This window comes from Rhinoraja longicauda, chromosome 14 (assembly GCF_053455715.1).
Source record: "Rhinoraja longicauda isolate Sanriku21f chromosome 14, sRhiLon1.1, whole genome shotgun sequence".
In the NCBI taxonomy this organism is placed as follows: domain Eukaryota; kingdom Metazoa; phylum Chordata; class Chondrichthyes; order Rajiformes; family Arhynchobatidae; genus Rhinoraja; species Rhinoraja longicauda.
The window spans coordinates 33,941,157-33,963,497 of record NC_135966.1 but is presented as its reverse complement, the minus strand read 5'-3'; the positions used below and the strand labels follow the sequence as shown (position 1 = coordinate 33,963,497).

The 22,341-nt window shown below is 41.8% G+C and overlaps 1 protein-coding gene across 2 annotated transcripts in view; it reads right to left on the bottom strand.

The window, feature by feature from the left end:
- Nucleotides 1-18,188, bottom strand: part of LOC144600206 (protocadherin gamma-A11-like) — a 220,562-nt gene extending 202,374 nt beyond the window's left edge. Inside the window, exon 1 of one of the 2 annotated variants that reach the window (XM_078411696.1) lies at nucleotides 15,601-18,188. In XM_078411696.1, coding sequence (XP_078267822.1) covers nucleotides 15,601-18,054 — 2,454 coding nt within the window. In that variant the 5' untranslated portion in view covers nucleotides 18,055-18,188. Of the gene's footprint in view, nucleotides 1-7,500; nucleotides 9,950-15,600 lie in introns of those variants that run through there. The other variant, XM_078411698.1, reaches the window with a different exon arrangement.
- Between the last annotated feature and the right edge of the window lie 4,153 nt (nucleotides 18,189-22,341).

Genomic DNA, 22,341 nt, shown 5'->3' with positions numbered 1-22,341 from the left:
AGCTAAACTCCAGTTAAAATGTTAAAATCACAGGTTGTTTTTTTTGCGAGATCAGCCAAATAGTTTGAAAGGCAATTAACCGGACGAATTGTAATACTGGTATTCAAATGATACCCGCGTTTATCTGAGAGAGAAACTAAAATTTAAAAAAACCTATTTCTGTCTCATAGATATGTGTGGCCAAATGAAGAAAGTTCATTGTTCATTGGAATGTATATGTTAAATTCTCTTTGCGATTTTCACAAGAAACATTCTAAAAATGTCGTTAAATATCCAAACAGACCAAGAAAATGTTCCATATAATTATTGGGAAATACATAGCAATTTTTAAACAATGATCACAATCGCCCAAATTCATACCAATGTTGTTCTTCACATTTTATGGTGCTGACCTTATATTTCCTTTGAGACCCACTCAATTTTACTGAATTTTTCGACGCTTTGCTTCTTACTGGGCTTGTCGTAACATGTTCATGCAGCTGAGCGGTCAATGAATAAACAAACATTTTTGAGCTATGCCACGCACAAGGGAAATAAAGGGTCATGGACAGGTTCCCATTTATGGGAATGCTCTCCATTCTGAAAGAGATCACGTTTGTAAAGTTGTTCTCTAATGTTTTATCCGTTGCCATTGGTTGTGCAGGAGGAATTCGATAATCCAGAATCTCGCTCACTTCTACATTTTCCAACATGCCATATAATTTGGCATTTAACTGAATGAAGTAAAACTAAAAGTTTAACTGAAATACCAGCAAATTGTACAACTTTGAAGTAGGTTGCATTATTGTACCTGGTGCAACTGTCCTACAAGTAAATGTTTACTATAACCCCTTACTTTGAGCAGGACGAATCCAACAGTTGTGTATTATAATCTAACCAGTTGAGAATAGTAATAGAATAATAAATTTGATTGGACAGAAATCACCAAAGCACAGTTGTGATATCTGGAAATCTCAAATAACACATGGAAGTATTTGACGTCTTATTTTCCGAGAAAGAAATATGACATTTCAATACAACTTGAGCTCTAATTAGACATGGATGGGATACTTCGCAATTATTCAGACAGCCAAGTAGAAAATGGCAGCAATCAACAAATTGATGAAATGCACAAGTAGTAAAATGATGGCGACGGTAGTGTCGGGTTTAAGTGAAGGAAAGAGGCAAGCGAGGACACTTGAATGGGTATAACAGAACCACGCCCAAGAGCCACTGGCAGAAAATAATGGCATAAGACGGAATACTGGTGCTAAAGCAAATCTGAAATTAATCTTAACAGAATGGACATTATTGTAAAAATCAGCAAGTCGTTCATTCTCTTTGAGCATTAAAACTGTCATATTTCCAGATCGATTACTTTGTCAGCGCTGAAATATTACATCGTTTTTTTATGTGAATTTGCTCAGCTACGATCTAAAATTGGCAGAAAAGATTTGAATCCGGAAACAGTGAATCAGTCTGAAGAAGGGGCTCGACCCGAAATGTCACCCATTCCTTCTCTCCAGAGATGATGCCAGTCCCGCTGAATTACTCCTGCATTTTGTGTCTATCTGTAGCTAAAACAATAGTGCTCGACTGATGGGTATGAGCATCGGCCATTCTATAATGGGAGAGATCAACACTCGTGTCGAAGCACAGACTAATGCTTTTGCCGCCCATTCAGTCTGCTTGATTGTTTCGTCAAGTGGATATCCATCATGACTGAAAGCATCTTGCGTGATAGCAGTAATTTGTTGAATGGGCTGAAAGGAAGAAACATTGCTGCATCCAAAATATTCCAGGTACTACGCTGAATGTCTGTGCTTTTGAACAATTCACACCTCCAGTCAAACATGTATTGCTTCACACTCGAGCAAACAGTATAATATTCGTGGAGCATCTCCAACTTTAGAGGGCATTTTACCCTTTTTATTTCTATGTTAAGTGAAATTCACACTCCATGATATCAACGTGCCATTGTATCCAAATGACGAAGAAAAAACTATTGACAGACAATTTTCTGAGTACAGGGCTGGAGGATAGTGTTGCAGAACTAAATCTATTGAATCTAGTCGAACATGATCACAAAATCGTATTCATTGAGTGCTAAAATATTGTCGTAGTGCATTGTATTTTAAACAATGGCGTGCTGCAATGTTTTGCTTAATGCCACTCCAGCGGTTAGTATTCAATCATGGTTAACTGCTTAATTCAGCACTAACTTCAAAATAACTTTCAGGCTGATGCTTACTTTGCATTAAGCGAAAGTCACTCAAGTTTAGGCTGAGTTACTGTAATGGTCCAAAATTCCAGGAGAGGTTTACAGTTTCAGAACTGCCCTTGACTCCATGATTGAATTTGGTCAAGAATGATTGAAAGACATGTCAGCAAAATGCATGTCGAATAGAACCACAGGGAAGCTGTCCATTGACATTAACTGAAGAATGGAGTGTTGGAGCTGCTCTAATACATTCGCCTTATTCCAGGTATTTGGTGCTCGACATCCCCAGTTTATGCGATATGCAGTTAGACACAAAATGCTGGAGTAACTCTGCGGGACAGGCAGCATTTTTGGAGAGAAGGAATGGGTGACGTTTCGGGTCGAGACGCTTCTTCAGACTTCAGTCAAGCCCAAACTTCAGTCTCGACCCGAAACGTCACCCTTTCCTTCTCTCCAGAGATGCTGTTTGGCCCGCTCAGTTACTCCAGCATTTTGTGTCTATCTTCAGTTTAAGCCAGCATCTGCAGTTCCTTCCCACACAATGCCGTATGCAGTTAAATGTAACTCTCTCCACGTTACGATTTCCTTCAGAATTGGGGTTATTGGCTCACACTTGCGCACTAAAGGACCCGATTCACCACACAACAGAATATCTCACTTGATTAAGACTGGTCACACTCAGGGGTAATAGACTTTTTTTACACAATGAAGTAAATATTTCAGCTAATAAATATTTCAGACTGCATACGTCTAATCACCGGCCACTGACCACCTATATAATATTATTGGCATGGTCGTTGACTATTCTCAATCACAATACTGATGCACCTGCCACATACATTGTCGACCACATTGTCGATCCAACCTATAATACATAAATTCTAATCCTTTAGCACGATAGTCGCTACTGCCACCACTGACGACTTTTTCCAATTAATACAATTATTTAGAGATTATTAGAAAATAATAAGATAAGAGTTTTACTTACCTAAACGAACAGAAACAAACTAATTACTGAAATACACATATAATTAATTATAAAGAACATAAACTGCCCTCGCATGACAGGTTAGCAACAACATCCAATAACATTCAAATAGACAATGCAAAACAGAGTAGTCAACGTAAAGTTAATTTGCGCACCAGACGTCAAAGATTGTACTTGATCAGAGAGCTCGAATCTGCAATAATTTGGATGGATGGATGGATGCATATGCAAATAGGTAAACTTAGTTAATATTTAATGTTGATGAGGTTGATGATCTTTCATCAGAATAGTGCAGGTTTGATAAGAACGTCAATGAATGGTTATACGCACTTGCGTAACTCAATGTTCAATCTTGCGAATTATACAATGCCTAATCAAAAGATGATAAAGTATTCTTCAAATTACATTAGATTTTCTTGTCCAGAGTGTAAGGGACCAACGAAAGAATGGTCAGAGTGTGGCTGACATTAAAATTAAAGTGGCAAGCAAATAACAGCATAGCAGAATAATGTACGTGAATGTGTCCTGCAAAGCCGATTCTCAATTTAACCAAAATTAAATTGGTTCCTCCAATGTGGAGTGGATCCTATTGAGCATGCCGCATGATGATTGCTGTATTGTAAGTTGCCCCATTAGCTGAAATGTCCATCTGTGCCTGTTGATATTGGCATGTGTAGAATTCATGAGGTCATAAGTGACAGGAGCATAATTAGGCTATTGGGCCCATCAATACTGCGCCATTCAATCATGGCTGATCTATCTCTCCTCCTTAACCCCATTATCGTGCCTTCTCCCCATAACCCCTGACACCCGTTCGACTGGAAAACGTTACATCTCCAACGCTCGCAAATGAATGTGCCATTCAAAAGGGGCTGCGTGTTAAGGGAGATGTATAGTGACGTAGGCAATTACCGACTGATTTCTTCGTGAGGCTGTGTAGACGTTTCTGGTTGTGACATCATGCGCAATGAGACTGAGGTAATGGAGAATAATCCCTTCAGTGTAAAGGATACTGTGTTAAAGAGGAGACAATGGCTAATTTATTATCAGAACAGATAAGACGGAGTAAGCGACACTTGGAACACGGGATGGAATTCTTGTAGGAAGAAATATGGGAGGAGATGTGGACAAGATCGTATGCATATGATAACAACGGACATGATGCTGCTCTACTGGAATCAGCGCGGAGACCATCAGCCGGGAAGAAGGTAGATTGTGTTAGAACATAGTAGCCAGCTCGACACCCCATTTGGTATTCAAAGCGTTGCTATATATGGCAAAGGAGAGCTGATGTCAATTCTCATGGGAGTTGCTGAAGAGATGCAAGTACGTTTTGGGTGATTATGGTGATAAGGCCAAATCAATGTCGGTGGTGAATGACGCTCCTGATTTATAGTTTTTCGAAGCATTTTAAATCAATCATGTCAGATCAACAATGGAATGACTCCACTGGTGTGTTAGTGCAACCCCACCATTATTCACCATTATTCCAAAAGCATGATAATATTAAGGGAAATCAATTGAATTAACATCTAACATATCAATTTAAATTACCCATTCCTTAACGAAGAAGAAATGTGCAGAGAAATGTGAGGTGTTCCATTTTAGGAACATGGGCATGACCTACACAGTGAATGGTAGGGCCCTTGGTAGTGTTGTAGAGCAGAGGGATCTAGGAGTGCGGGTGTATGATTCCTTGAAGGTGGAGTCGCAAGTAGATCTCGCCGTCAAAAAGGTTTTTGGTATATCGGCCTTCATCAGCCAGAGTATTGAGTATAGAAGTTGGGAGGTCTTGTTGCATTTGTAGAAGACGTTGGCGAGGCCGCATTTAGAGTATTGTGTTCAGTTCTGGGCACCATATTAAAGGAAAGATGTTATCAAACTGGAAAGGGTGTAGAATGATTGATGAGGATGTTGCCAGGAATAGAGGGCCTGAGCTATAGGCAGACGTTGGGTAAGCTGGGACTCTATTCATTTGAGCGCAGGAGGGCGAGGAATGATTTAGAGAGGTCTATAAGATCATGGGAGGTATAGAACCGGTAGATGCACAGAGTATATTGCCCAGAGTAGGGGAATCAAGAAGCAGAGGACATAGGTTTAAGGTGAAGGGGAAAAGGTTTGATAGGAATGTGAGGGGTAACCTTTTCACATAAAGGATGGTGGCTCTATAGAAGAAGCTGCCAGAGGAGGTAGTTAAGGCAGGGACTATCCTAACGTTCAAGAAACAGTTAAACAGGTACATGGATATGACAAGTTTAGACGGATATGAACCAAATGCGGGCAGCTGGGACTAGTGCAGCTGGGACATGTTGGCCGGTGTGGGCAAGTTGGGCCGAAGGGCACTGTATCACTCTATGACTCTATGACTAAATGGCGCACATGCTGTAGCCAATACCAATGACAAAATAAATGCACCATAGCAATTAGGGGTTCATGTACCTCGAAAATCCAAGCGCAGTCGACAAATGCAGGAAACTCATAGGAGCTGCACCATTAGGATGTTTTTACGCAATTTACTGTTCTTTCTGATTTGAATTATATAATCTATCAATGAGTTTTTAGATCAAACTACAGTAACGTTTATTCACAGCGCTATGCGAGTAACCTCACTTACCGTGCTACCAAATATGGATTATTCGCACCTTTCAACGAAAATCTAGTAATAAATGTTAGCATTCCCTATGGGGCCAGATTACATAATAATAAATGCCATTTATCGTGTCTGGTCAGTAGAAAAATACAACTCTTATTATGAATACATCATCCACTGGATCTGATTAATAGATCAATGCTATAAACTTGCAATGTCGGTTTCATTTTTTTAAAACTGGATTGCTCCAGAACAGAATCATTATGATATCATCGTTTAGGTTAATCGCAACAAATTAGAACCGCCCAGTTGTAGACTAACGCTTGAATCGCGTAGGCATGGAAGAAATCGATCCAAATGCTGGAAGGTGGGATTACTACCGATAAGTGCCGATACGTCGGCCTGATCTGAATGGATTGTTTACATACTGTACGACTCTAGGCTTTAATTTTGTACCATCTATCGGTTCGACTTGACACTACAGACTTCTGTTTTACGACAACCAATTACAAACAATTTCAAAAAGCACTGAAATAATGTTATCAACACACTCCTAAGAATTGTACAGAAAGGAACTGATGCATGTCTAAACCGAAGATAGACAATAAATGCTGGAGTATCTCAGCGGGACAGGCAGCTTCGCTGTAGAGAATGAATGGGTGACGTTTCGAGTCGAGACCCTTCTTCAGACTGAATCGTCACCCAATCCGCTCCCAGAGATACTGCCTGTTACTCCAGCATTTTGTGTCACTCCTAAGAATTCATTACAACCCCTTTCAAAGTAGTTTTGCCAACTTACTTATTTATCTTATCACGTTAAGTCCCTGATGACTTTGAAAATTATCAGTTGCGATGAACTGCCGGAAATTACTTCCTGTCTGTTTAAATTTACCTTAAGTAAACATGGAATATTTAGCAGAGCAAATTACAATAAATGCCTTCTTACTCAAGATTCTGGCAAAGCTCTATAAATTCAATGCTACCAGCTTTGGTCAATATTTAATATTATAATAAGCTAATTGATACCCTTTATATGTTTTGGCCTCCATGGAACGCATCCAATATGTATCTGACATGAGCGGCAGTCTGAAGAAGGGTCTCGAACTGAAACGTCACACATTCCTTCTGTCTCATTGAGTTACCCCAGGTTTTTGTATTTATCTTCGGTCTTTCAAACAGACAGGACACACTGATTCCTCCCTACTTCATTGCAAATATTAAACTTTTACTCTGGAACTGATGCTCTACAATGCTGAGAACTATATTCTACATTCTTCATCTTTTTCTTCGCGCTACCTATTGTACTTGAATTTGACTTGAATATATATATGTATATATTATCTCATTTGATTGGATGCAATGCAAATCACCGCTCTTCACCTCGATACTGGTGGTAATAATAAACCTTAATCTACACAATCGAAATAATGCCGAATGCATGAGAATGGTGGGAACAGGTTGAACTTCCACACGTTTACTTAGTTTTCGTAACCCAGTTAATTAAAGAGCAACAAATTAGACAACAACGCAATGAGCAAACCCGCAAATCAGTGATTCTGACCATAGCTTCGCTAAAGAAATATGAAGTGGTACAAAGAGAAGGAAAAAATGCAGGCAATGGCCATCAACGCAATAGTAGGTCCGCATTTGAAATCTAAAGCATATCTCACTCTGAGATGTAGATGTAAAATCTGCGTGTTACATTTTGTTCACATGACTCACCTCATTTGACCAGGTCTTCTGCGACGTTGCTTTGTACTGCAACGTATATCTGCCATCCATTCCGGTAATTCCTGATATCTGCGGACTGAATGGTGTGAAAAACATTTCCTCCGGCTCCGGTGCAGACCGAATTTTATAACGGTAGGTTTCTGAAAGTGATCCATTGCCGCGAACCTCAAGTATACCGGGAAGGAGATGGGAATCCCTGGCAAGTTGAAGGTTGACATTTGTATTCTGATATTCCAATTTTCTTGTGCAACAACAGTTATCGAAAGGGGAAACGCTACCGGAAGCGGCACTGTGGCCTTTTGGGCAAATTATGACCACAAGTACGATGATAACCACCAACAGAATTAAAGACGTTGCTCCCAAAGATATTATTATATAAAAACTTAACTGTTTCGTTCCTTTGAAATCCTGACTCGGCTCAATAAAGTGCGGCTGATGAGTTATATGTTCCTCAATTACTGTCAGGCTCAAAGTGGTCGTAGCTGAAAGAGCCGGGTAACCGTTGTCTTTCACTTGGATAATTAGTTTTTGTGTGGTGATGTCGCTATCTTTGAGCCGCCGAACACTCCTTACTTCTCCCGAACTATGTGAAACCGTGAAAAGACCCGGAATACTGGCCTGTTTCAGATGATAGGAAAGCTGGGCATTTTTACCAGAATCAGCGTCGGAGGCAATAATTTGTGTCACCAGATATCCTGGATCTGCAGAGCGGCGAACATGAAAACTAGTATTGCGTTTTGTTCCAGGCGATAGTATGGTAGGTGAATTGTCGTTTTGGTCCAGAACAACCACATGCACAGCAACTTCGTTGGAAAGTGGTGACAATCCGGCATCCGCTGCTCGAACGTGAAACTGAAAGGTCTTAAATTGCTCGTAATCAAATGATCTTTTAGAGTAGATGCTGCCATTGTTGGGATCAATGTAGACATAGGAATACACCGGCATTGACTGAATCTGGTTGTCCAAAATAGCGTACGTCAGCCGTGAATTTCGGTCCGTATCAGGATCCCAAGCAGTCACTGATCCGATGTAACTCCCCGGTGCGTTATTTTCGGTTACGTAGACCTTATAGGAACGAAGCGTAAATTGCGGCGCATTGTCATTCACGTCGGAAACATTTACTATGATCGTTCTATTGGTAAATAGTGGAGGGGACCCGCGGTCTTTACATGTCACAGTTATTATATATTGAGAAGCGCTTTCTCGGTCCAGTAATGCACTTGTGACAAGTCTGTAAGAATTGACAAAGGAAGATTTCAGATCAAACGGGAGGTTTGCAGAAACACAGCAATCAATGTTTCCATGTTGAATGGAATCCCGATCTGTTACACTGACAAGCGCAATCAAAGTTCCAGTCGGAACATCTTCTTTGATGCTATTGGAAATAGAATTTAGTGTCATCTCTGGAGCATTGTCATTCACATCTGTAATCTCCACCCGCACGTTGCAGTGCTCCGAAAGCGGATGTATGCTTCTGTCCTTAGCTTCCACGTGAATGAGAAAAACATTTGATTTTTCAAAATCCAAAATTCCTTTTGTACGAATTTCCCCTGAGAACGGATTAATGGTAAATACCTCGGTTATTTTTGGCTCGTTGTTGGTGCTGAATGAATAAACGATCTCACCATTGGTACCCTGGTCTAAATCAGTAGCGTTGAGTCTGATGACTAAAGAATTAGGAGGCACATTCTCCCTCAGACTAGCACTATAAAAAGATTTCTGGAAAACAGGAGAATTATCATTTACATCTAGGATATTAATAGTTATATGAGCGGTACCTGACATTTCTGGAGTCCCACCGTCAAGAACCGTCAGTAATAAATTATACACTGATTGTTTTTCTCGGTCGAGAATGTTCTCCAGTATTAACGCAGGTAATTTCCACTTTCCTGTATTCTGTACATCTAAAGTAAAATGTTTGTTCGCATTGAGCTGATAGGTGCGAACCGAATTATTTTTCCCGTCCAGATCATGTGCGCGTTCTAATGGAAAGCGCGTCCCGGGCATTACTGACTCTGGAATCTTCAAACGAATTTCTCTGTTCGGAAAAGTCGGAGAGTTATCATTTAAATCCAGAATCTCAACTTCCACACGGTACTGCTCCACTGGATTTTCCACCACCGCTTCCATGAGCAGTACGCAGTTATCACTCTGACTACATAGTTGTTCCCTGTCAATTCTTGCATTCACAAATAAAATTCCATTCACGCGGTTCACATCCAAATATTGTATGGGCGCGACAGATATTATTCTAAATTTACGACTTGATAGCTCCTCCGTGCTCAAACCCAAATCCTTTCCGATTTTCCCGACGAAGGCTCCGTGTTCCAGTTCTTCGGGAATGGAGTAACGAATCTGCCCGGAAACCAGATTCCACAGACAAAGCAGAAAGATGGATGATATCCCTGACTTTATACGCACACGCAGAACGCTCATTTGTGTCATTTCCTTAGCAGGGTAGATTGGTCAAACCTTAAAAAAACGTGTTTGCGGTTGATCGTATTCTGTCCCATCCCCGGCGCAATCCATTCAATGTGGAAAATAAACTATACAAGAGTGGTCGTCTGCAGAGAAGGTTCGCTTTGTTCGTACACAGGCCGCCATTGTTCCCCTTCCTTTCTCAGGGATTGGGGGATGGATGGTGGATCACAAGCTGCATTTCACCACCTTATTGGTAGACAGCGACACAAAGAGTCTCAGCCTATAACTGCACTGGGAATACAAATAACGCTGAACTCTGGTGAAAAAGTAAACTTTAAAATATATTAAGATAAATCATTCCAAGATTTTGAATTGAATTTTCTATGATGCACAATCAAATTGGTATTTCAACCATTACCTGAACATAAGATAGGAACATCAAAAGCTATCGTGCAACGAAACGCAGGCAAGGGTTGGGAATATTAATGCCTATTTGATTAAATAACAAATGCATTTCGCGTCCTTTGAGTTTGTTCCCCCATATTTCTAAGCAATGCAAGAATGTGTTCCGTCGTAGTTCCCGAACTGAAATATACTGTCATCTTTAACGAAGTCCGTTGAAATCGCAACTTTATTGCTGATATTAGATTGAAGCTATCCTGAAATTTTCTTTTTGTTTTATTATATTGCTGAAATATAGACGGTTTGCTTCCATGAATGTATGAAACTGCTATATTCGCTCTTCAGCTGCAGTGTACACTAATGTTTCTCTTACATGGCACACTTGAGAAAAGTGACCATTCACAATTAATCTCTCAGTTTGTAGATATATTGTCCGAAACGAAATCAGATTTTGCATTCCGAGTTCATTTTGTTAATTTAAACCTGCCGTCATAAATTACAATCTGCTACCATTGGTAACGATGCTGTGATTCAGCTGAACCAGTAAATAATTATCTTCCGATCCTACAATTGCAATTTAATTGAATATGGTAAAAACAATCATTTTATTTTGTAACATATGGATAGGTTATATCACATAAAAAATAGTTGCATAATTGTACTTGCTATAACATTTATATAGTCAGCTAGACCAAGTGGTCCCGTTGGGCTCAAACCTCTCCTGCATTGGTGCAGCACCCTCTCCTCCCCCACTCCCCCACTTCCTTCTACCTCCCTCCCCCCGCCCCCTCACTCCCCCTCCCTCTCCCTTCTCCCCCCTCCCCTCCCCATCTCGCTCCCCCTCCACCCTCCCCCTCCCCTCTCCATCTCCCCTCCCTCCTCCCATCCCTCCCCATACCTCCCTCCTCCCTCGTCCCCTCCCTCCCCCACCCACCTCCCCCTCCCATCCTCCCTCCCACCTCCCCCTCCCTCCTCCCCTCCCTTCCCCCTCCCCCTCCCCGCTCCCCCCCCAACCCCTCCCCTCCCCCTCCCCTCCTCTCCCCCTCCCCTTCCCCTTCCCTTCCCCCTCCCTCCTCCCCTCCTTCCCTGCTCCCCTCCCCTCCTCCCCCTCCCTCCCCTCTACCTCCCCCTCCCTCACACCTCCCCCTCCTCCCCTCCCTCTCCTCTCCCCCTCCCTCCCCCTCCACCCCCTTCCCCTCCCCCCACTCCATCCATCTCAACCCCCCTTATCCTCCACCCCCTCCCTCCCCCTCCCTCCATCCTCCTCGCTCCCTCCCTCTCTCCGATATAACACCGATTTCAATGAGACTTCTTCCATTAGCACCAAAGGGATGATGGTGAATAAGGTGGGCCTAAAATTGTCGCGCTATCATGTACCGTTTTGGCTGTAGTTCAGGAACAACAAACAAACAAACAAACGAGAGTTTTAGTATATAGATAATAGAATGCACTGGTCTAGGGATGAGAATTATTGAGCCCGAACGATGAAGAAACGTCCATTGGCTGAGATAAAGTCCAGAATATGGTGCCAAGGATTTGTATTCCAGAGATAGTCATGGTCCATTCAAGTTCCTCCACTATGGCAACAAATATATGCACTTGTAAATGTGGAAACTGAGCATGTATGTCCTGTTTCAATCATCAGGGTTGATCATCTTTCGTCACTTCCGAGTGCCTATCGCCCATCTTCAAAAAAATTGCATGAAACTGGTACTGGAGCACAAACAACTCACAGGTCAGGGTTTGTTTTGGTCTATAACAGTATCACTCAGTTTCAGAGTTCATTACATTATTAATCCAAGCATTAAGGATGAGGTTCGAACGTGACTGGCCTTGACATCCACGTTGCGTTAACCTACGATTGTATAAAGGCAATTAATCCAAATGTAAATATTAGAAATGTCCAATGACAGGTAAGGTCAGCACAGCTGACGAAGTTTGCTGTTTGCTGCATGGGAATCATCGCATCCCAGGACATTGTTTCCTCAGTTTCACAGTTAACGTATAATCAAGTTGAATTCCCGACTCATTGACATCACTACCACGAGGGTCATGTTTTCCATTGCCTACACTTCACAATCCGACTCCACGAGTTCACCAACGATAAGGTGAAGATGTTATAGCATAAGTTGGAAGTACATTAAGCAGCCAATAGTGATTTAATGTATACTAGTGAAGCCAACACTGATCTGTTGTCAAAGGGCTGTCAAAAAATTTGGAAATCTCTGGTAACTTGTTAAACTTCATGTAATGTTTTGTTTATTTCAGGAGTACAAAAACAAAGTGCAGCTGGAACTCAGTGGGCCAGGAAGCACACGTGGGGGGTAAGGGGGGGGGGGGGTGACGTTTTAAGTCGCGAACCCTTCAGAACACTGGAGAATAATAAAAAGCACCCGCAACAATCGTTTATACAAAGGTCTGCAACACTATTCAAATGTCCTGTGCAGAACTCAGGGGTCAGATGTGAGCGACATATGTCCCTCCTTTTAGGGGCTTGTGATTTTTCAAAAGGCCAAATAAAGTATTGTCTGCTTCCAATGATGGCTGAAAAACTTTAAATAGCGTGCTAAACAATTATTATTTTAGAGATTGATGACCTTTTATCAAAATTGCGAAACATAAAAAAGTTAGAACAGATTAGTGTTGCAGAAAATATGAAAGGTTTGATAGTACAGTGGGCCTGTTTGCAGTAGACTGGAGATCATGAGAAAGAGAATGATACCAATTATAGTGGTGGCAGAGGAGGGGCGCTGGTGAAATATTACGGAAGATTATTTTGGCAAGAAAGGTGAAATGAACCAAATAGACGGAGAGGGCAGGGGTGAGTTGATAGGAGAGGAAAGACAGGAGAGAATGAGATAAATGAAGAGGGAACGAGAAGGAGTAAGAATGATAAACGCTAGAAAGGGTGAAAAAATATTCTGGGACAGCAGCAAATGACACAACAAAATACGAATAAAGAAAGCGCAAAATTGATGTTGCAATTTGAAGACATTTCAAACTTTGGTTATCTGAACCTGTCACTTCATTTAGATTTTTTTCTGGTTATCAATCGCCGGTACAGAATATGACATGCTATTAAAGGCCACGCTTAATAGGTAATAGTTCGAGTGGGCTGGACAATTAAACGCAGGGACCTGAGGATCAATTTCATAGACTGAAAGGAGAGAGACAGTAAATCAATCCCTCAGTATGAATTGGCTCCTACAGTGCAGTCATTATACGCAAGGGAAGCAGTTCTTGGAATTGAAAACGTGAAAGTATAATGATAATTTAACTAAATAAATATTTGAGTGCCTTGATGCCAACATGAAAGAGTTTAAGGGAAAATGTTACATCTCCCCCCGATGGGGCCGGTGTACGACCGGAACAGGGATTGTTCGACGTACCCGACAAAGAGGCAGGCATCTCTAGGGCCCATGCGAGTGCCCATAGCCACGCCTCTGGTTTGGAGGAAGTGGGAGGAGTCAAAGGAGAAGTTGTTAAGGGTAAGAACCAACTCTGCTAGGTGGAGGAAAGTGTTAGTAGATGTGGATTGGATGTTTCTACGGTCGAGGAAGAAACGGAGGGCCTCAAGACCATCCTTGTGGGGAATGGAAGTGTCGAGTGACTGGACATCCATGGTAAAGATGAGGGAGTGGGGGCCAGGAAATCGGAAGTTATCGAGGAGATGGAGAGCATATGAGATGTCTTGGACGTAGGTGGGGAGGGATTTGACCAGAGGGGATAGGATGGAGTAGAGGTAGGTGGAAATAAGTTCGGTGGGACAGGAACAGTGAGAAATAATGGGTCTGCCGGGACAGTTCTGTTTATGGATTTTAGGTAGGATGTAAAATCGGGCCGTGCGAGGCTGGGGAACGTAAGTTTGGAGGCATTAGAGGGTATATCGCCTGAAATGGTGAGGTCCGTGATGGTGCTGATGAGAATAAGATTGACCACAGTTCCCCCGTACTGGCCGGTCATGGGTAGGTATTATTAAAACATGGTCAAGAGGACAATCAACATTTAGGTTGAGTGATTCAATTGCCAATTCTCCAAAAGTCTGGCGTATAAAAAGTACACACGTTGGAACTAAGATAGAGTACGTGCGAAGATTCATGCAGCACCAACATTGCGTCAGATGCCTGATGCTTCACTTAAAGCAAATCCCTACATTAGTATCCTCCACTTCGCTTTCACATTTTGTTTCCTGCAAGCCTGACGCAGCGCGAGTATCTTCCGTCAGAATCACCGCAATTACTGGTTCGGGCTTCACATGTCCCGAAATGCTCTGTGTTGGGACAAGTGGCGAGCGCCTCGCAGGAATCAAATAGCACTATTTGTATTTTTGATCAAGAAAATGGATTACCATTTAATCCCAATTATACCAACAACTGAAAATACTAAATAAACCTATGCGTAAACTTCCAGTGTTTCTCCCTTTATATGATTGGATTATCAGAGCCTGCAACGCAATATGATGACGTGGTTCACATTAATCGCCATTAATCCTAATTGCAGCTCCCGTTTTTTACTCCGCATTGATATTGGAGACTTTTATTTTACGGTACGAAATGAAAATTATTTTAAACAGCGCTGCAAAAACCTTGTTACCAATACACCCTCATTGTTATCTGGTAGCGATTTTTTTGCCAACTAAAAGCCATTAACACCCAATGAGCTATGTATTTATACAAACAAAAAATATTATTAGACGTTTTATGAGTATCTATAAAATAATCAGTTACTAACAACTGATCGAATGCTATCCCAGGGTGTTCTGAATTGCCTCTAATGTAATTTAGATAACCCTGGAAACAAGGGGAAATGATTGCACTTTCAGCGAACATTGCCAATATGTCCTCGTTCAATTCCTTCTGAATTCCCTCTTCTATGCAAGAAAATGAACTTCAGAAATATTTATTTTGCATCGCCAAGATTGTAATATTCATCTGTACTGTTTCAGGACTAAAATTACATCATCACTTCAAAGACGCACCTGAGAGGCAAGGTTAGTTGTAATACTAACTTGCACAAATCTATTTCTTTTTGTTCACCAAGATAATTGTACGTCAGCAAAGAAACAAATTACAATGAGTGGATCGGAAAATCAGACATTTTGTGCAGGTATCTGTTTAAGAAATTTCAGGTATTGCAAATCTCACAGAAATACAGGAACTGGCGGATATACAAAAGAATGGGTCGGTGTGTGGAAGCCAACTTACATCTCTGCCTTGGAGACAATTTTGTTTTAATATTGACGTTTTACACATTGTGGATATCACTCACCTGGTCTGGACAGCTCTTCCTCGTCCTTGGACTATCCGGCAGCATATATCTCGTCTCCTTTCCAGTAACCATTGCCATCTGTGGACTGAATGGTGCGAAGACCATTTCACCGTATTCAGGTGCGGATCGAATCTTATAACGGCACGTTCCCGAAAGAGATCCGTTGCCTCGAACCTCAAGCAAACTGGGAACGATGTGGAAATCCGGCGTAACTTGAAGGTTGACATTGGAATTCTGACATTCCCATTCTTTGGTGCTGCAGCAGTTAGCAAAAGAGCAAGCACCGCCTGAAGCAGTACTGTTGCCAATCGGGCAAATTGCAACAACCAAAATAATAATAACCACCAACAGGATGAAAGATGTTGCTCCCAACGATATAATTATATAAAACGTTATCTGCTGCGTTTCCTTTAAATCTTGATGAGGTTCTGTCACGTCAGGCTGATAGGATATACCCTCGTCAATTAATGTTAACGTCAAGGTGGTCGTAGCAGAAAGAGGTGGGTAACCATTATCTTTCACCTGGACAATTAGTTTTTGTGTGGTCGCGTCGCCATCTTTGAAATGCCGAACACTCCTTACTTCTCCCGAACTATGCGAAACTTTAAAAAGACCAGGAACACTAGCCTGATTCAGTTGGTACGAAAGTTGTGCATTCTTACCGGAATCTGCGTCGGAAGCAAAGATTTTTATTACCAAATGCCCCGGTTTTGCAGTTCGAGGCACACGCAAACTAGTGTTGCTCTTAGATTCCCATGATATTATAGAGGGTGGATTGTCGTTCTGATCCAGGATTATTACCTGCACAACTACATTGCTGGAAAGTGACGGTAATCCGGCATCTTGGGCTCGAACGTGAAACTGAAAACCTTTAATTTGTTCGTAATCAAATGGTCGTTTCGAGTAGATACTTCCGTTGTTTGTGTTGATACAGAGATAGGATGACAATGGAACTGACTGAACCTGATTTTCCAAAATAAAGTAAGACAACTGTGAATTCCTGTTAATATCAAGATCCAAAGCCGTCACTGATCCAATGTAGCTGCCGGGCTCAATATTTTCTGTCACATAGACCGTGTACGAAGGCTGCGTAAAGCGCGGCGCGTTATCATTTATATCTGAGACATTTACCACAATTGTCCGGCTGGTAGATAACGGTGGGATCCCACGGTCTTTGCAAGTAACAGTTATTCGATATTGAGCAGTGGTTTCACGATCCAGCAGTGCACTTGTGATAAGTCTGTAAGAATTACTGAAGGAAGATTTCAAGTCAAAAGGGACATTGGATGGAGTCGAGCAGTCGATATATCCATTTTTATTGGAATCCTGGTCTGTCACACTAATCAATGCGATTAAAGTTCCACTCGGATCACTTTCACTGACTGTGCCAGAAATAGAATTTAGAGTCAACAGAGGAGCGTTATCATTGACATCTGTGATCTCCACGCGCACGCTGCAGTGTGTAGATAGCGACTGCACATTTCCATCCCTAGGTTCAACATCCATCTCATACACACTTCCTTCTTCGAAATCCAAAGTTTCCTTTAGGTGTATAGCTCCGGATTTTGGATTAATCGTAAATATTTCGGTTATTTTTGCTTCATTGTAACTGCTGAAGAGATAGGTTATCTCTGCATTCTGTCCCTCGTCCAAATCAGTAGCGTTTAGTTTAATTAGTAAAGTGCCTAATGGTACGTTTTCTTTCACGCTAACAGTGTACATCGATTTGTCAAAAACAGGCGGATTATCGTTGATATCCAAGATAGTAATAGATATATGAGCCGTACCTGATCTTTTTGGCGATCCGCCGTCCAAAGCCGTGAGCAACAAATGGTAGCTCGATTTTATTTCTCGGTCGACCAATTTGTTCATTATTAATTCGGGTGATTTCCATTTTCCACGACTTCGTATATCTAAACTAAAGTGCTCATTTGTCGAGAGCTGATACGTACGAATAGAATTATTTACCGTATCTATGTCGTGCGCACGCTCTAAAGGAAAGCGAGCTCCAGGCAGCGTGAATTCTGTAACATCTAAACGAATTTCTTTGTTCTGAAAGATGGGCGAATTATCATTTACATCTAAAATCTGAATCTCCACACGGTACTGCTCCACGGGACTTTCAGCTACCGCTTCCAGGAGCAATACACAGTTAACACTCTGGCCGCATATTTGTTCTCTATCAATTCTTGCATTCACAAATAAAATCCCATTCATGCGATTTACATCAAAATACTGTAGCGACGCGACCGACACTATTCTGAGTTTACGCCGTGATAGCTCCTCCGTGTTTAAACCCAAATCTTCTGCGATATTTCCCACGAAGGCCCCGTGTTCCATTTCTTCAGGAATGGAGTAACGAATCTGCCCGAAAACCAGATTCAACGCAGAAAATAAAAAGATGGATGATATCGCTGAATTTTTAAGCTCACGGAAAATGTCTTTTTGTAACATTTCATTTGCAGGTTGGAGTATATATACGCTCTGAAACTGTTCTGGTTGGTAATATTCTGGATCACATCCGAAATAAGTTAATTAATGTAGGAAATAAGATGAACAATTAAGGTAATCTGTAGAGATGTTTTGTTCTGCGATCGTACACACGCCGCCATTATTCTGCTTTCTTTCCTGAAGATTGGGGGATGGGTGGTGGATCACCAGCTACATTTCACCTCCTTATTGGTAGACAGCGACACAAAGAGTCTCAGCCTATAACTGCACCGAGACTATGACTCACCATGTAAAATAATAAAATTCTAACTTTTCAATCACTTGTCCAAGCAGTTTTAAACGCTACCAAGAAAAGTTAATTCTGAAGAAGTGTCCCAAGTCGAAACGTCGCCCTTCCTTTCCCCGCAGAGATGCTGCCTGACCGGCTGAGACACTCCAGCAGTTTGCGCCTATCTTTGGTATTATCACGCATCTGTAGCTCTTTGCTTCTGCACGAGAAATGTTATTGTTGGATAAGAAATCCATTCGAGACCATATCATTTAATTGACAAGAGATAAGGGAAATGTTATCCGATGTTCGATTTATTGTAGACACAAGGAACTGCAGACGCTTTGAGTAAAACCTAAAGTATTGGAACAACTCAACGGGTCAGGGAGCGTCTCTGGGGGGCATGGATAGGTGATTTTTCGGGTCGGGGGCCTTCTCAGCTTGATTGTTGTCAGCTGGAGAAAGTTGCATTATTTTAAATTACTATACTTATCTCAAATGAGCTTTCTTGTACAACTTGCCGCACTTTTCGATTTCTAATGTAACGAAGCATCATGTTCAATAATTAAATTAATAACTGAAATATACAACGTTTATTTGAGAATAACACAGAACTATTCACTGTAGTTCACCGTTGTTCTGCACATTTTGTGCATCTTAACATTTGATATTCGGGTGCGTTAATTTTGCGGCAGAAGTATTTGCTACTTTGCATTTTCATGCGAACGGATACGGTCATATGATTCAACTCTTAGAATGATAAATTTTTCTTTAATGTTGTATCGTGCAAGAATATAAAATTGCAAGTTTTTCAGCGCTGATTACTTTCGCACGTGGAAGTTCTTATCCAACGAGAGACCAGACGTTACCATCTCAAGATCAGCCATGATCACATTGAATGGCGGTGCTGTCTCGAAGGGCAGAATGGCATACTCCTGCGCCTATTCTCTATAGTCTATTGATTCGTTAAAATCTCATCAGGAAAATTTGGCGGGAGGGAAAAAAACATAACTGCCTCAGAAGGCAGTGGAGGCCAATTCTCTGAATGCATTAAAGAGAGAGCTTGATAGAGCTCTTAAGGATAGCGGAGTCAGGGGGTATGGGGAGAAGGCAGGAACGGGGTACTAATTGAGAATGATCAGCCATGATCACATTGAATAGCAGTGCTGGCTCGAAGGGCCGAATGGCCTACTCCTGCACCAATTGCCTATTGTCTATTGTCTATAACTTTCCATGTCGATTTACCTGATCAGAATTGGGCGGATTTCTTCTCAATTGTTATTTAAGCAAGCGTAGGAAAGTACAGTTCTAATTTTGTGATCGGGTAGATGATATCCGAGATCAAATGGCATGCTATGGACTACCTTTTGAAGATATTGTCACAGCAGCGCAGCGTTATATTTACTGCCTTTCGGCATCAGAGACCCGGGTTCCATCCTGACTACGGTGCCGTCTGTACTGAGTTTGTAGGTTCCCCCTATGACTGTGTGGGTTTTCTCCGACTGCCTCGGTTTCTTCCCACACTCCAAAGACGTACCGGGTTGCAGGCTACTTGGCTTTTGTAAATTCTAAAATGTCCCGCGTGCAAAGTATAGTGTTGGTGTAAAGGGTGATCGCTAGTCGGCGTGGAAACGGTGGGCCGAACGGCCTGTTTCTATGCCGTATCTCTAAAGTCTAAGGTCCATGTAGCCTATGCGGACAATTTCACTACTTTTTGTAGAGGGTGCCCACTTCAGACATTTTACACCGGCAAACAGTGAAAAAAATATGTAGGAAAATTGAAGAGTTATCTGTCATGCAGGTAACTTTACGTGGATGATGCTGAGATTGACGAGTGGTGTTGCAGATGCACTATATCAGGTGAAAATTTATTATTTTAACATAGTCCTGAATCGTGCTTTGCGGAATGCGAATTTGGTGCATATCAGACCTCTGTGAGTCCAAGCCTCTGACGTGTTCTTCGAGCCACGGTAGTTATTTGGATGCTCCGGTGGCGTTTGTAATGAATATTAACCTCCTGAAATGTTCATGGTTAGGAAATAAACGATGGTAAAGCGATTGAATATCAAGGATATACGGGTATATTTGCTTGGAACTGCCCGTTGCCCGAAACCTCCGCGGAGTAATTACTGCTTGCTACCCATCAACCGATGCCTGCATATTGTCTGGAATTTACCATTATACGCAAGTATTTATTCGGGTGACGACATGCTCTGAATGGAATTGAGCGTGGTGCAATCGACATTAACATTATTGTTAAAGAAGCTGAGAATTGCTGTGCTCACGGAATTGTGTTGGCTGTTCTCCAAAAGAAAACTGTAATCTTATATTGCACGAGGCTTAAATCCAATGATTTACATGGAATGAGATGACGATCGTGTCACTCCTTGCTTTCAGATCCGTGGTCCATATTTGGACCAAGGTCCTGATCAACCCCAAACTGTAAGTGTCCTTTTGAAATCGAAATTGGCGTCAGTATGGGCACGGTTATTGACTAAGGTATGTTTCCCACTGTCAGAAATATCTCTCGTCTCTGCTGTTGATTGAAAATAGACTGACTGGAAGATAGGCAGATGGATTTGATCTATGTTACTATTCATGAACCAGAACTATGCAAGCATCATCTAGACTATAGGTTTGGCAGATGCCATTGTATCATTTGTATTCAGACAGCTTGAACAGACATGGATTTCCTCTGCACAATGCTATCCACAATTGTTCTAGCATAAATAAGAGCACATGTGTGCATCGACTTAATAAGGGGATACAGAGAAACAAATGTTAAAACCACATTTCTAATTACGAAAGCAACTTGGAAGAGACGGCAACTGAACGGCACATGAGGCTTGAACTGTTTTTTCTCTTTTGGGATGCGGGGGGGGGGGGGAGGGGGGAGGTGGGGGGGGGTGAGGTGTGGGGGGGGGGGGGTGAGGTGGGGGGGGGGTGAGGTGGGGGGGGGGTGAAGTGGGGGGGGGGTGAGGTGGGGGGGGGGGGGGTGAGGTGGGGGGGGGTGAGGTGGGGGGGGGGGGGGGCAGGTGAAAACAACATGGTGAAACATAATGCAACCCACGTCAAAATACAAGAACGTATCAAACTATTGAACAAAATATCATTTGCCGTTGTGCATTTGTAACTACAAAGCTGCGCCAGCGGTGAGAGCTATGATGCTTTACGGCTGAGAATACAATGCTGGAGTAACTCAGAGGGGCAGGCACAATATCCCTATAGGACATGGACAGGCGTATTTTTAGATCCAGACCCTTCTGGGGACTCTGAACGTGTAAAGAAGGGTCCCGCCCGAAACGATGTATAGGATTCTGGAGCGGGGTGATGGGTGGGTCAGCAAACCAGTCAAGATGGAGCCTTTGTAATGCACCTTGTTGAAGTTCATGAATGATGTCAGACAAGAATAAATATTCCATCACGCTTTTGTCTCGGGATGCAGATTGTGGAAATAATTTGCTTTGGCTGAAAGTGATCAGGTGAAGAATAAAGTAGTGCAGAGAATGTGAAATGCGATTAAAAATGTTATTGGTATAGAATTATAATGAGTACCAGTAATGTGACGAACCATCTCACCATTTATTTGTTGTTGCTGAGTCAAAATTATGCAACACTTCACTATGAATTATAGCATTTTTAGAATATAATTCACAACAACTCTCAAGGACTATTGGCAATGGACAATAAGTATCATGTTCAATATTATCCACGTTGCACAGATAAATGCAAAAACTAATAACAAAAAAGAAAGGAGTTTTGTGTCTTGTCAAGAGAATTAAACATATATTGAATGAAGACATCTAACAATACGTCAGAGCGCAAAGGTTTCTTTTTTTAATTTTACCATTCGTTGTATTTATTCGACTACTAAAATGTAACTTAATATCATGCTATATAAACAGTCTTGGGACTGAAGAGACTGATTTACAATATAGGCCAAGTATTGCGAAATAGGTTACATTTTCTCTTGTTTCTCATATCCTAATCTCCGAGTTGTGTAGGAAAATAACTGCAGATGC